This window comes from Cyanistes caeruleus, chromosome 2 (assembly GCF_971803275.1).
Source record: "Cyanistes caeruleus chromosome 2, bCyaCae1.hap1.1, whole genome shotgun sequence".
In the NCBI taxonomy this organism is placed as follows: domain Eukaryota; kingdom Metazoa; phylum Chordata; class Aves; order Passeriformes; family Paridae; genus Cyanistes; species Cyanistes caeruleus.
Window position 1 is genome coordinate 102,833,581 of NC_141702.1, and position 15,618 is coordinate 102,849,198.

Below are 15,618 nucleotides of genomic sequence, written 5' to 3' on the forward strand. Positions count from 1 at the left end.
GCCTACTTTAACAGCTCTGTCCTCTCAGTGCTTCTTTCAGTGTCCTTGGTCTGGAAAACACAGCAGTTTTCTGTGATGGTTGAAAACAGCTATTTGAGCAGTGTAAACACTTGGAAGGGTTAGCCTGTGCCTCAGAGATTTCTGATTCAGGGCACCAAATAGATCAGAATAGTATTAGCATTTTAGCACTAAAAGAATTCATTTAGAAAATGTAAATGGTTATAAGAAGGAAGCATGTATTGTATCTTTTATTCTGGTTAAGGATGCTTTAGAGCAGTAGGTTGTGATGATTTTTTTTCAGGTGCAGTATAAAACATTGAGAGATGGATTTAGTACAGCTTCTTTCCAACCTGCCTCTTGAAAACAGGCACAGGAACTGCAGAACTCTTCACCAGTGTAGAGTTAGTCTCTTTTGGGAATTGTCCAAGTGTATCACCTGCACAGCGACTGATGCAGTTCTTCATACATTATTTGATCCTAACAGTGCCAAGAGAAGAGGAAAAATACCTCAGACAGTGGTAAATCACACAATATTTAGACATGACTTTGTGTATTATTTAAGCAAGTGAAACAAACCAGCTCAATGAGTCACTAGCTGCATTTAAAAACATTTACAAACAAAAACCTAAATAAGACAAACCCCCACTACCCTGGCTCCTAAATGAGGTTCTCCAGGGAGAGTCAGCCATGGTGTGTAATTTTCAGAGGCCTCAGGCAGAGTACTTACAGTTCCTGTTGCCATGCTAGTTTAGATGGCAGCTTCACTGAGAAGGCTCTGCCCTCTTCACCACAGGAGCTGCTGAATTGACACTTTCCTCCCTCATCTAGTTCTGCACCATGAACAGACAAGATCATCCTTTGCTAATCTAAGTTAACTGTTCCTTAACCCTTTTCACTGGTCACTCAAAATGAGTTTTGAGGAACAGAATACTTCCACTGAAATAACTGGTTTCAGAAGGTGATGTCTGTCCACTGCCTTAAGAATTGTTTTTTGCTTATCTTCAGTCAACCAATTAAACCAGAGATGTGTATGGGATAGGATATGCACTAGATCACCAAGATGCAACTATTTTAGCCTTTTTAAAAAATTTTCCAGTATTCATAGCAAGGTCTGTAGAGTTTTTGTCAGACTGAATTTGTCTAGCAGATAGGAAGTAGCATCTGGGAAAGGCAGAGAAGTATCTTGTACTGCAAAAGATATTTCAAAATACCTAACTGAAAAGTCTTCAAATGAATATAACTGAAATATAGGACTCTCAGACATGATATTGAAGCTGCCTCTGAGATGCAGAATAACATTTTTGGTTAACCAGAAGGAATATGTTCTAATACTTAACAGTTATTGCTATGTTAGAGGAGATGTTTTAAATCTTTGTGGCTGTTTGCTTAGTGATTAGCAAAGGGAAAACAACAACCAGCATTATCTTTAAAGGTTCTTTGAGCCACAGATCACCTTTAAATTTTATGAAAGGTCACTGACCATCAAACTACAATAATAATGAAATACTTTACTAACTTCTTTCTGGCTAGTGTTACATGTGAATACGTTAATGTATTCTGGCTGCAGTATGTTCTTGGCAACACATGGAGACCTAGACACAAGCTCTGCAATAATAGCAATTCCTATATATTAACTTCAAAATTATAGTAATTAAGATGACTGAACAGCTTTCCTTTCAGTCATTAAAAGGAACAAGGCATAAGGAAACATTTACAACAAACTTCCTTGACAAATCCAAATAATGAAAATAGTGAGAAGAAATAACTAAGATCATAAAGTGTGTTTTATGTCCCATCTCAAATCTACATCTCTTGCACATCAACAGAAAAGGCTGAACATCTTTGTGAGTCATCATCATGGGGGAGGATGTGGTGCACTCTAAAGGCCTTGACTTCTAACTGAAAACTCAGCAGACCTAAGAGCTTAGGGCCAGGTTAATAATCAATCTGGGAATGTGAGTGAAGTCCAAGGCACCACACTAAAAAATAACCTTGGTATCTTGGTAAGCCATCTACACACTGTGCATCATCTGCAGCTGAAAAAGGAGGCTTTAATTTCTGACCTGAACACAAACATCAGGTTTGTTTAATGCAGAAAACAGGTAGTGTCAGTTTGAAATCCATCTAAGTATCTTGCAACCTTAACCATTCCCACCAGTCTCGAGCATCAGAAGAGTGTCCTTCCCTAGAGAGTAATGAGCCTTACAAGCTTGAATATTATCTTACCTGTTTGGACACTGAAGACTTCACTTTCCTAAAAGCTTCTTCAAAGTGTTTACGAGAAATCTTGATTTCTCCTTAAAGAACAAAGCATAATAAATTACTAAAATTGTAAACAAGCGACACTCAAGTGACTGTTGCATGTACATCAAGGCAGTATTCATGAAACCTAACTAACTGAATTCCCTTAGCCTTTCTGGAAGTGAATCCTTCAAATTCTGCTGCTTCTACTTCTGGGCTTTTTTTTTTTTTTTTAACATAAATTCAATATTAAACTTCCCTGTTATTTAAAAAGCACCTAGAAAACATTTTGCTATAGTTCCAGTTCTACTCAGTTTCTAAATAATTGGCTTCATATCATTGCCTTCTCTGGCATTACCCAGAAGTGATGATAGCTTTCACTGCTACAACTCCCTGTCTTTATGCAGATTGCCTTTTTGACCTTAATGCAGCTATCCACAGTAATTATTCCTAATAATAACCTTTTGAACAGGTTTTCTTAGTATGTTAAAACATAAGCATACCTCAGATAAGTCATGGATTCTGTTGCTGTCACAAGCAAGTACCTTGTTTAATCTGGCTGGATTTAAGATGCCACTACAGAAAGATTAATTACCAGCTAACACTATGCACAGATATCAGATATGAAAGAAATACAAACTGTAGTCCTGTTTGGTGCATTTTTAAAATCTCTTTCACTAGGATGATCATTGCTTTTATTTCCACCTCTGCCACGTGAAATGGGATGTGCCAATATGAAAGAACTCTTAACATTAATATATTTTGAGTCCGAGTTGAATAAAAAATCTTCTGCTGATATAGTAAAAGACTAAATAGAAAAAGGAAGATACTAAATTAAAAATTAAATATACTTTGTCTAAGGTATTAAGCAGAAGATCAAATAGCCTACAGTTATTACCTGTGTTAAAGATGAAGGTTAAATTTCACTGAACTAAACATACAACCTCACAGCTCTCATCTCATCTCTCTCCAGCTTCTCTGGAGCTCATGTTCAACATTCCTATTACCAGATAGAGTTATACCTGGAAAATTTGAAGATGCAAGTTTAAAATATCAGGAATTTAACCTATTTCCCCAAGGAAATACAATTTACAGTAAGGAAAAGGTTCAACTTGGAACCTTCCCAGAAGATAGGTTATTCTTAGACTGAGTCATTAAAACTCCATAAAACAATAAAATGAAACTACTAGAATTTAATTTTTTTTTTCACTTTTGTTTTTAAGCATGTAATTTTTAATCAAACTGTGACAATGCTATAGGGAGGGAGAAAAGCTCCTGCTAGGTAGCTGACCTCTCATTGCAAGCAAGTTAGACTACTTCACGCTTACTATGTGATAAAAGCTCACCCAAAGCTTCATCACATAGAAAATGTAGCTGTGAGTAATCTAGACCTTTGCTATTTGCATTAACAATTAACAATTAACTTTGCCTCAATTTCTGATGACAAAACCATTTAGTCTGAATAAGTAGGTAGAAATATTTTATTGTTTAAAACCATTTATATTGTTAAATTACAATAATGAAGTATATCAGCAGGTACAATCTTTTAAAAATAAGACAAGGTATTGAAAACTCTAAATATTAAATTGGTCTTTTCCTCTTTACATAGATGAGTGAGGGATAGGTGGTTCCTATCAAATAAGGACCAGATCTTGCTTTTCAGATTTAACTGCAAAGATGCAAAACTTTATTCTCACTTGTTAAACCACACTTGCTCTTAACTACTCTAAGAAAAAGTCTCATAGGTTCTCTGCTTAGGATCAGCCTTACAGACTGCAGGTGATGTGGGGCCACTGAATATCTTCTATAAAAATGTACAAAAAGGGTCATTGTTTAGAAGGTCACTGCAGCTGAAATAGGAGTAAGAATCTTTCCTATTATTTCTCATACCCTGTACATTCTGTGTAACTAGATCTGTTTGAATGAAATATACAAGATTAAGCTAAACAGGTGAGTTAAGATGTCAGTGGGAAGAAGTCACCAGGAGCACATGGTGTTCCAGAGTTTCTGAGGAACTTGACTGAGAAACTGCAGGACGGCTGCAGTAGGGTGGGTCCCACTCTGGCACTGGTGCAGAAACCACTTTTATGCACCATCTTCAGTGGTTTGGAGAGGGGAGGCAGAAGTGAAACTCCCAAGTTTGCAAATGACAGTGAACCTTTCTGGGCAGTCAGCGCTGGCCCAATGATGAGGAAATCCAGGAACACGTCATAAAAGTGGAAATCTGCCCAATTGTTAGGAAATTCCCCTACAGACTTATGTCTCTGGCAATTCTCAGACCACAGTGACTAACATGATCAGCTTGCCTAGGCCTGTTCAGGTTGGCAGTAGAATTTCTGAATTCTCCTAAGAAATATCACAAAAAGGATACCTTTCCATTTCACTTTCTATAACTACCTTCAAGCAAACCACTGCTGAGTGTTAAAAAACTCCACCCCTGAATTTATTCCAGAGGGAAGATATCTGGTATTAAAACAAGTTGCAACAGTTTCTCCAGAACTGAAAGGAGCAGCCCTGATTCCAAAGGACTGACTGAGGAGGACACTCAGCACCCATCCACAGCCCAGCAGAGCGTGGGAGGGGAGGCAGCTGAGCGTGTCCTGCTGAACACTGAAGGAAGAAAATCTCCAGTCTTATCTTGAAGATAAAAATGAACAGGGTCTCAAATCAGAAACCACTTCATATGTTTTCATACTGAAAAGGTATACCAGTACCAGTCAGGTATTTCATACCAATCAGGGCTGACATCTGGGAAACCCAAGGACAGCCCAAGCAAGCAGCTGCTATAAACATGCAAATCAAGCTGTACATTTATTATGGACTTGCTGGCTGCCTACACATTCATATAGTCAGTGCTTAGGTTGCAATCCTAACTGTGAAGGCTGAACTCAAGGGATGAAAAGCTTTGAATAAAGCCTGCTGTATTCTGAACAATTATAAAAATGGTAAGGATACACTCAGATATTTCTGCCTCAAAACAAGAATTTTATCCAGCTACAGCAAGCAAAATGGGTACAGTCATACAACAGGGAAGGTTTTTATAGCTCGGGGTTTTTTCCTCCTCTAGTTGAATAGAACAGGGAATACAAACACTGTGCTCTGGTAACCTACTGTTCCTAAAAACCAGATAAGACTGGATAGGTACTAGATCAAAAAGAATCATTCAAAGCCATTAAAATACCAGTGTTGCTCTAAGAAATCAGGGGCATAATGAAAGCCTACAGTATCTTCCAAGGACATAATCTGAAAAGTCACAATTCCATCTTAGCTTTGCATTTTGACTTAAGGGTAAAATAAACAAAATTACTGGGAAAAAATCTAAACAAACAGGCATTTTATATAAAAGTTTTAATCCATAATTTAAAGATCTCCAGGAAAATAAAACTTAAATCAGTAGTTCAGACAGATAATGAAAGAGCAGAGATTGCACTTGAATCAATTTATAACTCCCTGTTAAAATCCTGGCAAGAGGCACTGATGAGTTAAGCACCAAAGATCAAAAGTGGCACTGAGATTTTCCCACTCCATCAGTGCTGGATGTACGTGGCTCAGTTACACAACACAGCTAGGTGCCAAAGGTAGGAAATCAGGGAATGTGCAGTTTATAACCCTCCTCCAAATACGTCAGCGTAATTAGTCTTTGGTAGTGACAGAGAAAATTGGCAAAGGGGTATTTAGTCTAGAAAATAATCAGTTTACATAACCATTCAACAGAAACTTTTTTGTAAGGTTGCAACCTTCAATTCTTTAAAAATAAGAATTAGGCTGACTTCTAGCATAACCATTTTTCCTGTACCCTCCTCTACCTCCCTTTATGTGACTTAATTTTTGTTTGGGTCAGAAGTCAATCAGTGAATGATCTACAGCTTTCACAGCCTTATGCTTGTATTCAACTACTTTAAATACTTTATATTCCATTTATATTGTCAGTTCAGTTAAGATTTTATTTTTAAAGCTTTCTTACCCTTCTTGCTTTGAGTATTCTTCAGGGCCATTTCCTGTCTCAGGGCACAAATGGAAGCCTCACGCACAAGAGCTGAAAGGTCTGCCCCTCTAGGGATACAAACAACAGGTTATTTGGGGATAAATTTCAGTTTTGCTGATGGCATATAAAAAGACAAGACATTAAAAATTACATTAAAATTTGGTTGTGATGGCCTTCAGATTTTAGCCACAAATTAAGATCAAATTAATGAGAAACAAGGAAAGAGGTAAAACCCCCATTCAGCATTTTTGAAAATGCCAAAGGATTGATTAATATTGTGCCACTTCTCAGGAACATAACTTCTTGTTTTTTATAAATCTTATGGAAGATTCAAATTAAATCCTTCACCATTACAAAAGGAGTTGCTCAAAGCTGCATCAACAGTAAAGTTAACATGCTCTTAAAATTACAGTATCCACAAAACATGGTCACATCAGTTTAAGTATTTCTTTCCAGTTTCCTGGAACTGGAACAGCTGGAGCTTTTTACATGTCTTCCAGCTGGTGAAAGCCATTGAACCAAAAAAAATTTCAAAATTAACTGCCCATGCTTCATTTGGGAGTACTAGACATAAAGTATTTAAAAATCAAAAATGAAACCAAACCAGATAAAAGAAAACACCCAAACAAACCAAAACCAAAGACATCAAAACTACAAGAACCCAAACACACATGTGTGTACACACACACACACACAAAACCCCCAAACTCAAAATACAGATAAACCCAAGCATCAAAAGACCCACAACCAAACAACAAAACCACAAACCAAAAAACAACAAAAACCTCACAACAAAACATCAAACCAAAACCCTCACACACTGAACAAAAAACCCACTGGACTATAAACCAGTGAGTGAAAGGTACAGAAAGAAAAATTACTCATCTTTCCCAAGTAATATTATGGCAAGCAGCCTGTCATAAACTTTATCGTCAGTGAACTCCATAAAAACTTTGAGCATTACTAAATTATTGAATAGCTTAAAGCTTTTTAAGTTTTATGGCCCATAATTGCAAATTATTCTGACAGGTACGGTCATCAAGATTTCCCTAAAGCCACACCTTGCTATTCCCAAAGTACAAGCTGAAATGGGCCCTCATTACTTTGTCAAACAGATTTTTCTCAACTCTGTGACAGAAAAGTTGGCTATGGCCGTTTAACCAATTTGCTTTCATCACCATTGTGTATGGGCCCACAACTTAAACCACTTAACTCTGTGGTTCTCAGATGATGCAAGAATTATAAAATAAAACCAAAGAAAACCGAAAGGCCTCCACTGTTCTGCATTTAAAACGTGAAGACTATTCCAGATGAAGAAGACTTTAGCATCCATATATTCCTACCTACTTCTTGGAAAAAAGCCCAAGGGAAAGCAAGAAAAATACCCTAAGGGAAAAGGTTTACAAAGTTAAGAAACCCTCTTAATAATACCAGCAAAACACAGCAGATCATGCATCAAAGACTGCTGGCACTGCACATTAAGTATGAAAGTCAAAACTAGAAGATACTCACGTGTAACAATCACAGTGCTGACTGTAAGCAATTTCCTCTAGGCTCACATCACTATCTAGGGGAGGCCGGGTGCCACCCTAAAGGAGTTGAGGTAAGAAAAAAGAGAAGGTAAGAAAACTTTATTTTTACATCTGTCATCCCTGAAGTGATTAAGTTTCTTTAATCAGGAATCACATAGGGGTCTGACAAGTTTTCTGCAATATCCACAAACACAAATATTTTTAATCTCTAACTGGCAAAAAGGATAATCAGCCTTAAAACCATTTAATTAGAAAATTTTAAGCAATGATAAATTTTAACTTGCCACCCACAGATTAGATTTTCTTTAAGGAAATTATGACCAGCTTGCCCCAAGGCATTGTAACGCCAACACTATTCCACATGTGGGCTTATTTTAATAATAGCTAGTTGCTTCAACAGGTTGTTTAGCTGAACTTTTTCTAGTTTTACTGTGTGTTGAAATCAGACAGCTAAGAAATAGGCATGTCAGTTTAGTCTTACCACTTTTAAGACTAAATTAATTGTATATCTTTTGTATTCTGGATATAGATTTTCAAACTTAGAAGTTTTCCATTTAGATTTTATAGGAGTTTAGATATACTGTAGATTTTTGGACACTTCCATATTATTACTGCTTCCTCCAGAAAGATCCCAGAAGTGGTTTATTTTGTTATTATTTTTCCATCTCCAACAGCAAAAGTCTGACATGACATAAATGCTATTTGAAACTCGCCAACAAATTTCTAAACACTGTAGGCTTGTTATCCTTAGACAACAGCAAAGTATTATCATGATAGTACAGAGATTCAAGATGTCTCTTTGATCAAACAATATCTGAGTTTTGACAGGAAAGAACACTTTTATGATGCAATGATAAATTTCTGCCAGATACTCATTTGACAGAAATGCAAAAATTCACATAATTATTTTCTGACTCCTTCAGAGGAACTAATATACTGCATACCTACAATACCTTCAAGAGAAAAAAATAAAATGTATAGTAACTGTCAAGTTAAAACACTTGAATACTTAACAGTGGACCAGTCAAGGGCTAGGCACAGTAAGGAAACAATCTTGAATGAATCTTTAACAGTTAGAAAGAGAAAAGATCCAGAATAACACCACAACAAAAAGATAAAGGAGAAGCCTGATTTTAAAACATCTGAAAGGAGATACTTTAACCTGGAAAGAAGGAAGCTTTATACAATTTCATATGGGATACTTTGGTAATTCTTATAGGAAATTGCAAGCCAGAGAGACACCTCCTCTGCTAAAAAGAAACATTTTACCTATTGCTGTGTGGAGCAAATACATTTGGCATTTTTTGCTCTCCCTGCTCTGGTGCCAAGCTCTGTGCAGCAGAGGAGCTTGATGCAGCTTGCAGGAATGTTTAAGTACAGCAGTAACTGAAACATGTGAAGACAGGCTTCTCTTGCATAATATGCATAGTTGGGAATGACTGATTTGTACAAGTTAACTGAAATGGAAGTCTTTTACAAGAAAGTTTCAACCCACATTTAGGCTGTCTTCCTGACAACCTGTTCCTCCCCCCAGTCCCTTTTCTGTCCCTCATGCTGCCTTTCTAAGCAACCATGTTTTCATTCAGCAACGACTCTGCTTCCACTTGGAGATTTCTGGGAATGCATGCCATCATCCAGAAGCCACTCACATCTGCACATTGCAAACAATTTGTTTTCTCTGGCCTTGAGCAAATGCGTTCTCAGATTTTTCACACTACCTCACCTAGAATGCATGGATGAAATCTGATGAAAAATAAAGTATTTCAATTAATTTAACACATTTTCCCCTCTTCCTACTCCATGTTCTTCTTTCACATAACTCCTACACATCTTTAAAGATTTAACTCCTCATTCACCACAAGGATCTGTAATCAAAATAGTCAGACTAGTGTGAATTAAGCATGAATGAAAGCATCTTGCATTCCAAAAAGCATGACAAGCAACATGATAACCAGTGACAGGATCCACAAAAACGAAGCTGATAAACACTGTGCAAAGTATTCCAGCTGGCAAGAAGGCCCATAAGAAGGTAAAGCTGATTTGTCAGCAGAAGATAAGAATATTTTGGCAGTGGGATAATAACAGGGTTACCACATCCCATTGCCACTCCTCTTGGTGTTATCCCAACAGGAAGATAGGACTGTAGGCACAAGGATTCCCAGGAGAAGGGAGCAAGGACACTTTTCAGCGACCTCACCCAAGATTTATGGCAGTAAACGCAATTCTGAACTTGACTCCCGATGGAAAACTGCAAACAGTTCTCCCTAACAACCAGCTGGTCATTGACAGACAAGAGGAAGCCAAAACATGAAGTGAGGGCTCAGTACAGTTCCTTGTCCTCAGTGTTGCCCATGAGTGATCCTGCCCTTGCCATGTGGCTTCATATATCTTGGTGGCTACACGTGGCTGTGAGTGTGTGAGCAATGGAAACCTGTGAAAGAGAGAGAAATCAGCTCTCTTTAATGTCCCCTCTGCTCCAGTGAAGGGAGCAAAGCACCTAGCTCTGCTGCACTGTTCCCCTACATCCCTAATTACCTTTAAAAGTAAATTTGGTAAAATAAAAATTATGATTCCTTACAGTATTCACAGATGTTACACTCAATTCCTCTCAACGTCTCATGAAGACCATTAACAACAGGGCTGTAAAAAGTATTAACTGAAGTATTTCTGTAAAACTTAGGAACAATAAACTGGTCTATTGCAAATAGCTAATGGGTGAATACTTAATCTATTTTCATCCATGAAGCACAAGGCACAGAAAAAATGAAGTAAAGTCTAACATCCTGAATTTGTAAGGAGAGGTCACTCTCTGAACATCTATTTTGGCATGAAAGAACAGGCTGGAACAAGTTCTTACTTTCTGAATTCTGAATCAACTACTGCCTGTACAACACAGCTTCAAGGTTACACAGATCTGAATTATCTTTTATTGCAAATTCACTAAATAATTTTTGCCAAACTTATAATGCTATCTTTTCTCTATAGTAAAGACTTTGTCTCCTTTGTAGCTCCAAAAAATATCTGATAGAACACCTGGTCTTAGCAATCAATGTTTTATTGGAAAAAAGTAGGAAATATCCAAATAAATCATAAGGCTTTTAATGTTGTTTTTAAAGGCCTTGATTCCTGCTGTGCCATACTAGGAGAAACACATAGAATTCTATAATCCAAGTCTCTGAAGTGGCAGATTGTGCTGTCCACCACGGAGGACCCATGAAGGCACAAATCTGTATTTTACATTTTCACATTTACTTTAATCTACAACCTCAAACATCACAAGTTGTTTGTTTTTTTTTTTTTTTAATTCCAAAGCCAATTAGGTGTCACAACTACTGATGAGCAAATACAGATGAAGCTTGTGAATCATTCTGCAGAATGTCTGGAACCCCCCAAAAAAAGCTTACAAAACACTTCTAGGCACATTACTCACTCAGATAGGAATCTTCTAATTAAATCTGTTCAAACTGTGACTATAAAGGCAGCAACTTCTGTGTTTAACAGGTTTGCTTTACTCAAGATTCATCAGCTCCTTGCAGTCCCAGAGCAAATTTAATAGCATACAAGCTGAGGGATTATTTTTGTGATCTCAGGAATAGCCGTTTCATCAGACAGGATCCTGCAATTCTTTGTAATATTTAATTTGTCTTACATCATTCAACCAGGCTTCAAGATTAAGAATGTATTTCCAATACTCACTTTGGTGATGGTCTTTAAAATAGCAAGACGATCTTCAGGTGGTGGCAAACCCACATAGAGTGTTTTATCCAGCCTACCAGGACGCAGGATTGCTGGGTCAATTATATCTTAGGGAGGAGAAAAATAGAAAAGAATTAATCCAGATATGAGATGCACCCTTAGGAACATGTGCACATGAGAAGGAATACATGCATACTTTTACCAAGACTCAAAGAAGCATTTGTGCCATGACTGAAGCTCTGAGCATTAAAGGAGCTGATTGAAAAAGTTTCATTTTTGTCAACAAGTCTCTAACACCCAGTACAATGCAGCCATATCTGATCAATGATGGCCCATAAATACCAGTTTCATCTCTTCAGATAAGAAGACAACTCTCTATTTGGCAATACAGAATTAGAACATTTTTGCTGAGGAATTCCACATTAATTATCAGCAGTTTGTTCTACTGGAAGGAACTCTAGCCAAAGGGACAATGATAAGGATAACAAGCACACAGGGCCATTCACAACCATCCATATGCAAACTTAAATTTTATTGGTTATTTGCATTTCTACTACATAATGGTTATCTGAATGATAAAACAAGAAACCCAGGAAAATACCAAAGATACCTGAAAAAGTACAGAATGTTTTTCCCAGGGAGAACTACAGACTCCGAATTTATTATGTGTGGAGAAGCAAGAAAGCAAAAATTATCACAAATGTTTCTAGAAAACCATTTCAAGCTTAAGTGTAACAGAAATGTGTAGCTGCCTTTTAGCACCACAGGCTTCAATACCGAATGTACACAAAGTAAGTCAGGATGTAAATACTGATTATTGGTATAACAAGAGACACAGACAGGGTGTATACCCTGGACAAAGCCTCAATTCCTGCCTGTATTTCAGCACAAACTGCCTGCATGATGTTTCTCAATGCTTCTTGATGCCCTATTTCCCCATCTACCAAAACCCAATGATGGTATTAATTGCTCTGTTCCACTAAGGAATTCTATGGAGTCACCATCCCTGGAGATAAAAAAAGACCTGTACATGGTTGGGGACATGGTTTAGTGGTGGACTTGGCAGTGCTGGCTTAACGGGTGGACTCCATGATCTTTGAGGTCTTTCCCAACCTAAATGATTCTATGACTCTCTGATATTCTACATGCCACAGTAATGTGAGCAGCAAAGTCACAGAAGAACTCACAGAAGATATAAAGAAATCTATAATTTTACTGTAACCAACAATTTAAAGTATAAAAATAATATGAAGGTGTGAGGTAGGGACTGCAAGAACCTCTCCCAAAAGTGACAGTTGATAGTTCCACCTAAGTCTAAAGCTGGAAATTATCAAGGCCTCCCAGTGAAGCTGCAGCACCCCACACTGGCTCTGCCCTCCTGACAAAACAAGCTAACAGACAAACTATTGCATTCCTGTACATTAAAGGACTGGAAAACGTGAAGCGGCTAATCTTTACTATACAGATGTTTTAAAGAAAACAGACACCACCCAAGCCCTAAAACAGCAGCAGGGAAGTAAAACTACAGCTTTTTTGCAAATGAAAAAAGTTTGCTTAACTCTGTCAAGCCTTGAACTACCTGATCCTACCACAGTATGGTCTTGATCCACTTTTTAAAGATGCTTATTTATGGTTTTGTTCAAGTTGCTCTCTCAGTTATGCTTAAAGGACAACTCCATTATCTTTTTCTTGGACAAAAGCATTTTTTTCCCCTAGGATACAGCAGTCATGAGCAGAAGCATCTATGGAAGAAAAATCAGCTACTGCAAATGTGATGAGAATGGTGAGGGAAAAAAAATAAAAAAATTACTTGTATTAATTTAATCCAGACCAGATGAAACAAGGGTTAAACAGAATCCCTGTCATAGCAGACACAGACAAGAACATGTTATTTATAAATCTCTGCATCGTTCCAAATGACACTTTGTCTTGCTTTTGACACAAGTGCACTTTCCTGTTTCTTGTCACATTATTAATAGAAGATGACAAAGTTCTCTCAAAGGATCTGTTATAAACACCAAAACAAATACTCTCAATAGGGCCTGCATTACAACACCAGGCACTTGCTGATTGCCCCATTCTAATGTTCCAAAAATAAAGTATGAAATAATATTTTAAAATATTAAGATTGCTATGGAAAATACTCTTTTGCACACTGAGAACATGGTACTTGCTATTTGTCCAACAATATGAATACAACAAATGTGGTCTGAAGTTGCATTCATCTTTTTATATGAAAATGATCACACTGCCTGCATTCAAAAGTTTACCACGACTGACAGAACTAGATAAGTTGCAGTAATGGTGGTTTACAGCAACAAGACCACACCAAAGTCTGAAATACAGATTTACACTCCCCACCTCCTTATGAATCAACTAATTTCATTCTTCTGGTTCAGACCTGGGCCTGAAGTTCTTGAAAACTCAATTCACATAATCCAGAAAATTAGTACTTATTCATTGGACAAACTCACTTGTAAGATGGACTTCATATCCATTTAAAATAACTGAGTGAGGTTCCCCTTTACAGAATTTCAAAGCATTCTACCCTGGTAAATCGTAACACTCTCTCCATATCTATTATCTTAAAACATTTACCATTTTAATGAAATTAGGGTAGTTACTGCAGATACCTCTTTCAAAGCCTACTATTACCCCTCAAGTTGGAAGGAAAGTGAAGCATGGAAATGTGATAAAACACAGCACTCCTTTTCCAAGCAGTTGTCTCACAGACAGAATATACTTCTATTGGGAGAAATGTCCAGTTAATAATTTCCTGCCTTTCTGAGGTGGTCAATGGTGTTGACTGTCATTAGAAGCCAGTAGTACAATTTTACAAATAATTTGGCAAAATGACATGAGAAGATATTTACAGTACATCCATTCCTTGCTTTGTTTTTAAGGGTTCAAAGAGGCAGTATCCTCTAGAGAATTAGGTCACATTTCAGTTTGCTACACTGCTCTTAAAACTACTGCAAATTCTTACAGAATCATTACGTTCCATTGAAAGTGTCTGTGCATATATTTCTATACAGTGACATTCTATTGTTCTGTCTGTAATAGAATCTCTCAGTCCCACATTAATTTTCATGTGATTATTTGTGTCTTATCTCAACTGTACAGGAGCCAAGCACATTTACAGAAGTATGCACATGGTCAGTGCATACCAGCAATGACAGCTGTTGTGTGAGTCCATCAAACTTCTCCCACGCTCTCACTCCAGCTTTTAAAAATATATTTGAAGTACACAAGATCTAGGCCCTCCCATTTGTGATGTTCTGAAACGCAGGCTCAGAAGCCCTGAAAGGTTTTCTGAGACTCCAGGTGAACACTGCACTTATCAGCTGAAGTGACTGTGAAAGATACAAAACACTCAAGGGCTGCTGAAATGAAGAAATATAATTTGTGTGAATGAGAACTATTATGAAAGAAATTGTTCCATGCCTCACGTATTAAGTGCTTTTCTTAGATCTTATCTTGCCTTTAATTCAGCAACATGTATAAACAGGTGAAAACAAACAATGCCCAAACCCAAACTGTAACTATTGTTAAAGACTGGTGATTATTTTTTTAATTGTGTTTCAAAACATGTGGTTCAGGTGAATAGCTCTTAAAAAATGAAAACAAACTTGCTAACAAAAATAGAACTCACTGGAACTAGGATTGTGCTCAAAGGTAAAAGCAGAAGAGGAATTTTGCAAGATTAATTTAAGAAAGCTAGAGAAAGAGGCCATGAATAAAAACAAGACATCATCACAATTTATGTAGCAGTATCCCATCCTGAAATTCAAGCTGGTAGCTAGAAAATTGTGGGAAATTACAGGTTTCATTCAACAGTAGTGTTTGGCAGTTATGCAGTATTTACTCTTGAATTTGGGAAAGTAAATAGGCTGGAAAAGAATGTAAGTATTCTGAGCCATAAAGTACTAACAAGACATGACATTTCTCCCTCTATTCTTTTCCTCCTCTCTCTCTAATGATATTGATTGCTTTAAAAGTTTAATCCTCTTCAGACAAAGTCTGACACTGATTCTGCATTTAGGTGGAAAGAGATTGAGTTGGGAATACTGCATCCCTGCTAATTTAGAAGGAGTCAAGAAATATGTGCAGAGGACATTCAAAGTCATTGAGTAAGTGCAAAAAGCACCCAAAGATCCTGCTTTT

At 37.2% G+C, this 15,618-nt stretch overlaps 1 protein-coding gene across 3 annotated transcripts in view; it reads right to left on the minus strand.

Moving 5' to 3' along the window:
- Positions 1-219: 219 nt before the first annotated feature.
- NVL (nuclear VCP like) overlaps positions 220-15,618 on the minus strand; it is a 37,988-nt gene continuing 22,589 nt past the window's right edge. For 2 of the 3 annotated variants that reach the window (XM_023922904.2, XM_086878857.1), the window contains 5 exons: positions 11,455-11,561; positions 7,739-7,815; positions 6,206-6,294; positions 2,227-2,297; positions 220-477 (listed from right to left, as the gene is read on the minus strand). In XM_023922904.2, the coding sequence (XP_023778672.2) occupies positions 433-477; positions 2,227-2,297; positions 6,206-6,294; positions 7,739-7,815; positions 11,455-11,561 (389 nt within the window). In that variant the 3' untranslated portion in view covers positions 220-432. Of the gene's footprint in view, positions 478-2,226; positions 2,298-3,144; positions 3,264-6,205; positions 6,295-7,738; positions 7,816-11,454; positions 11,562-15,618 lie in introns of those variants that run through there. The other variant, XM_086878856.1, reaches the window with a different exon arrangement.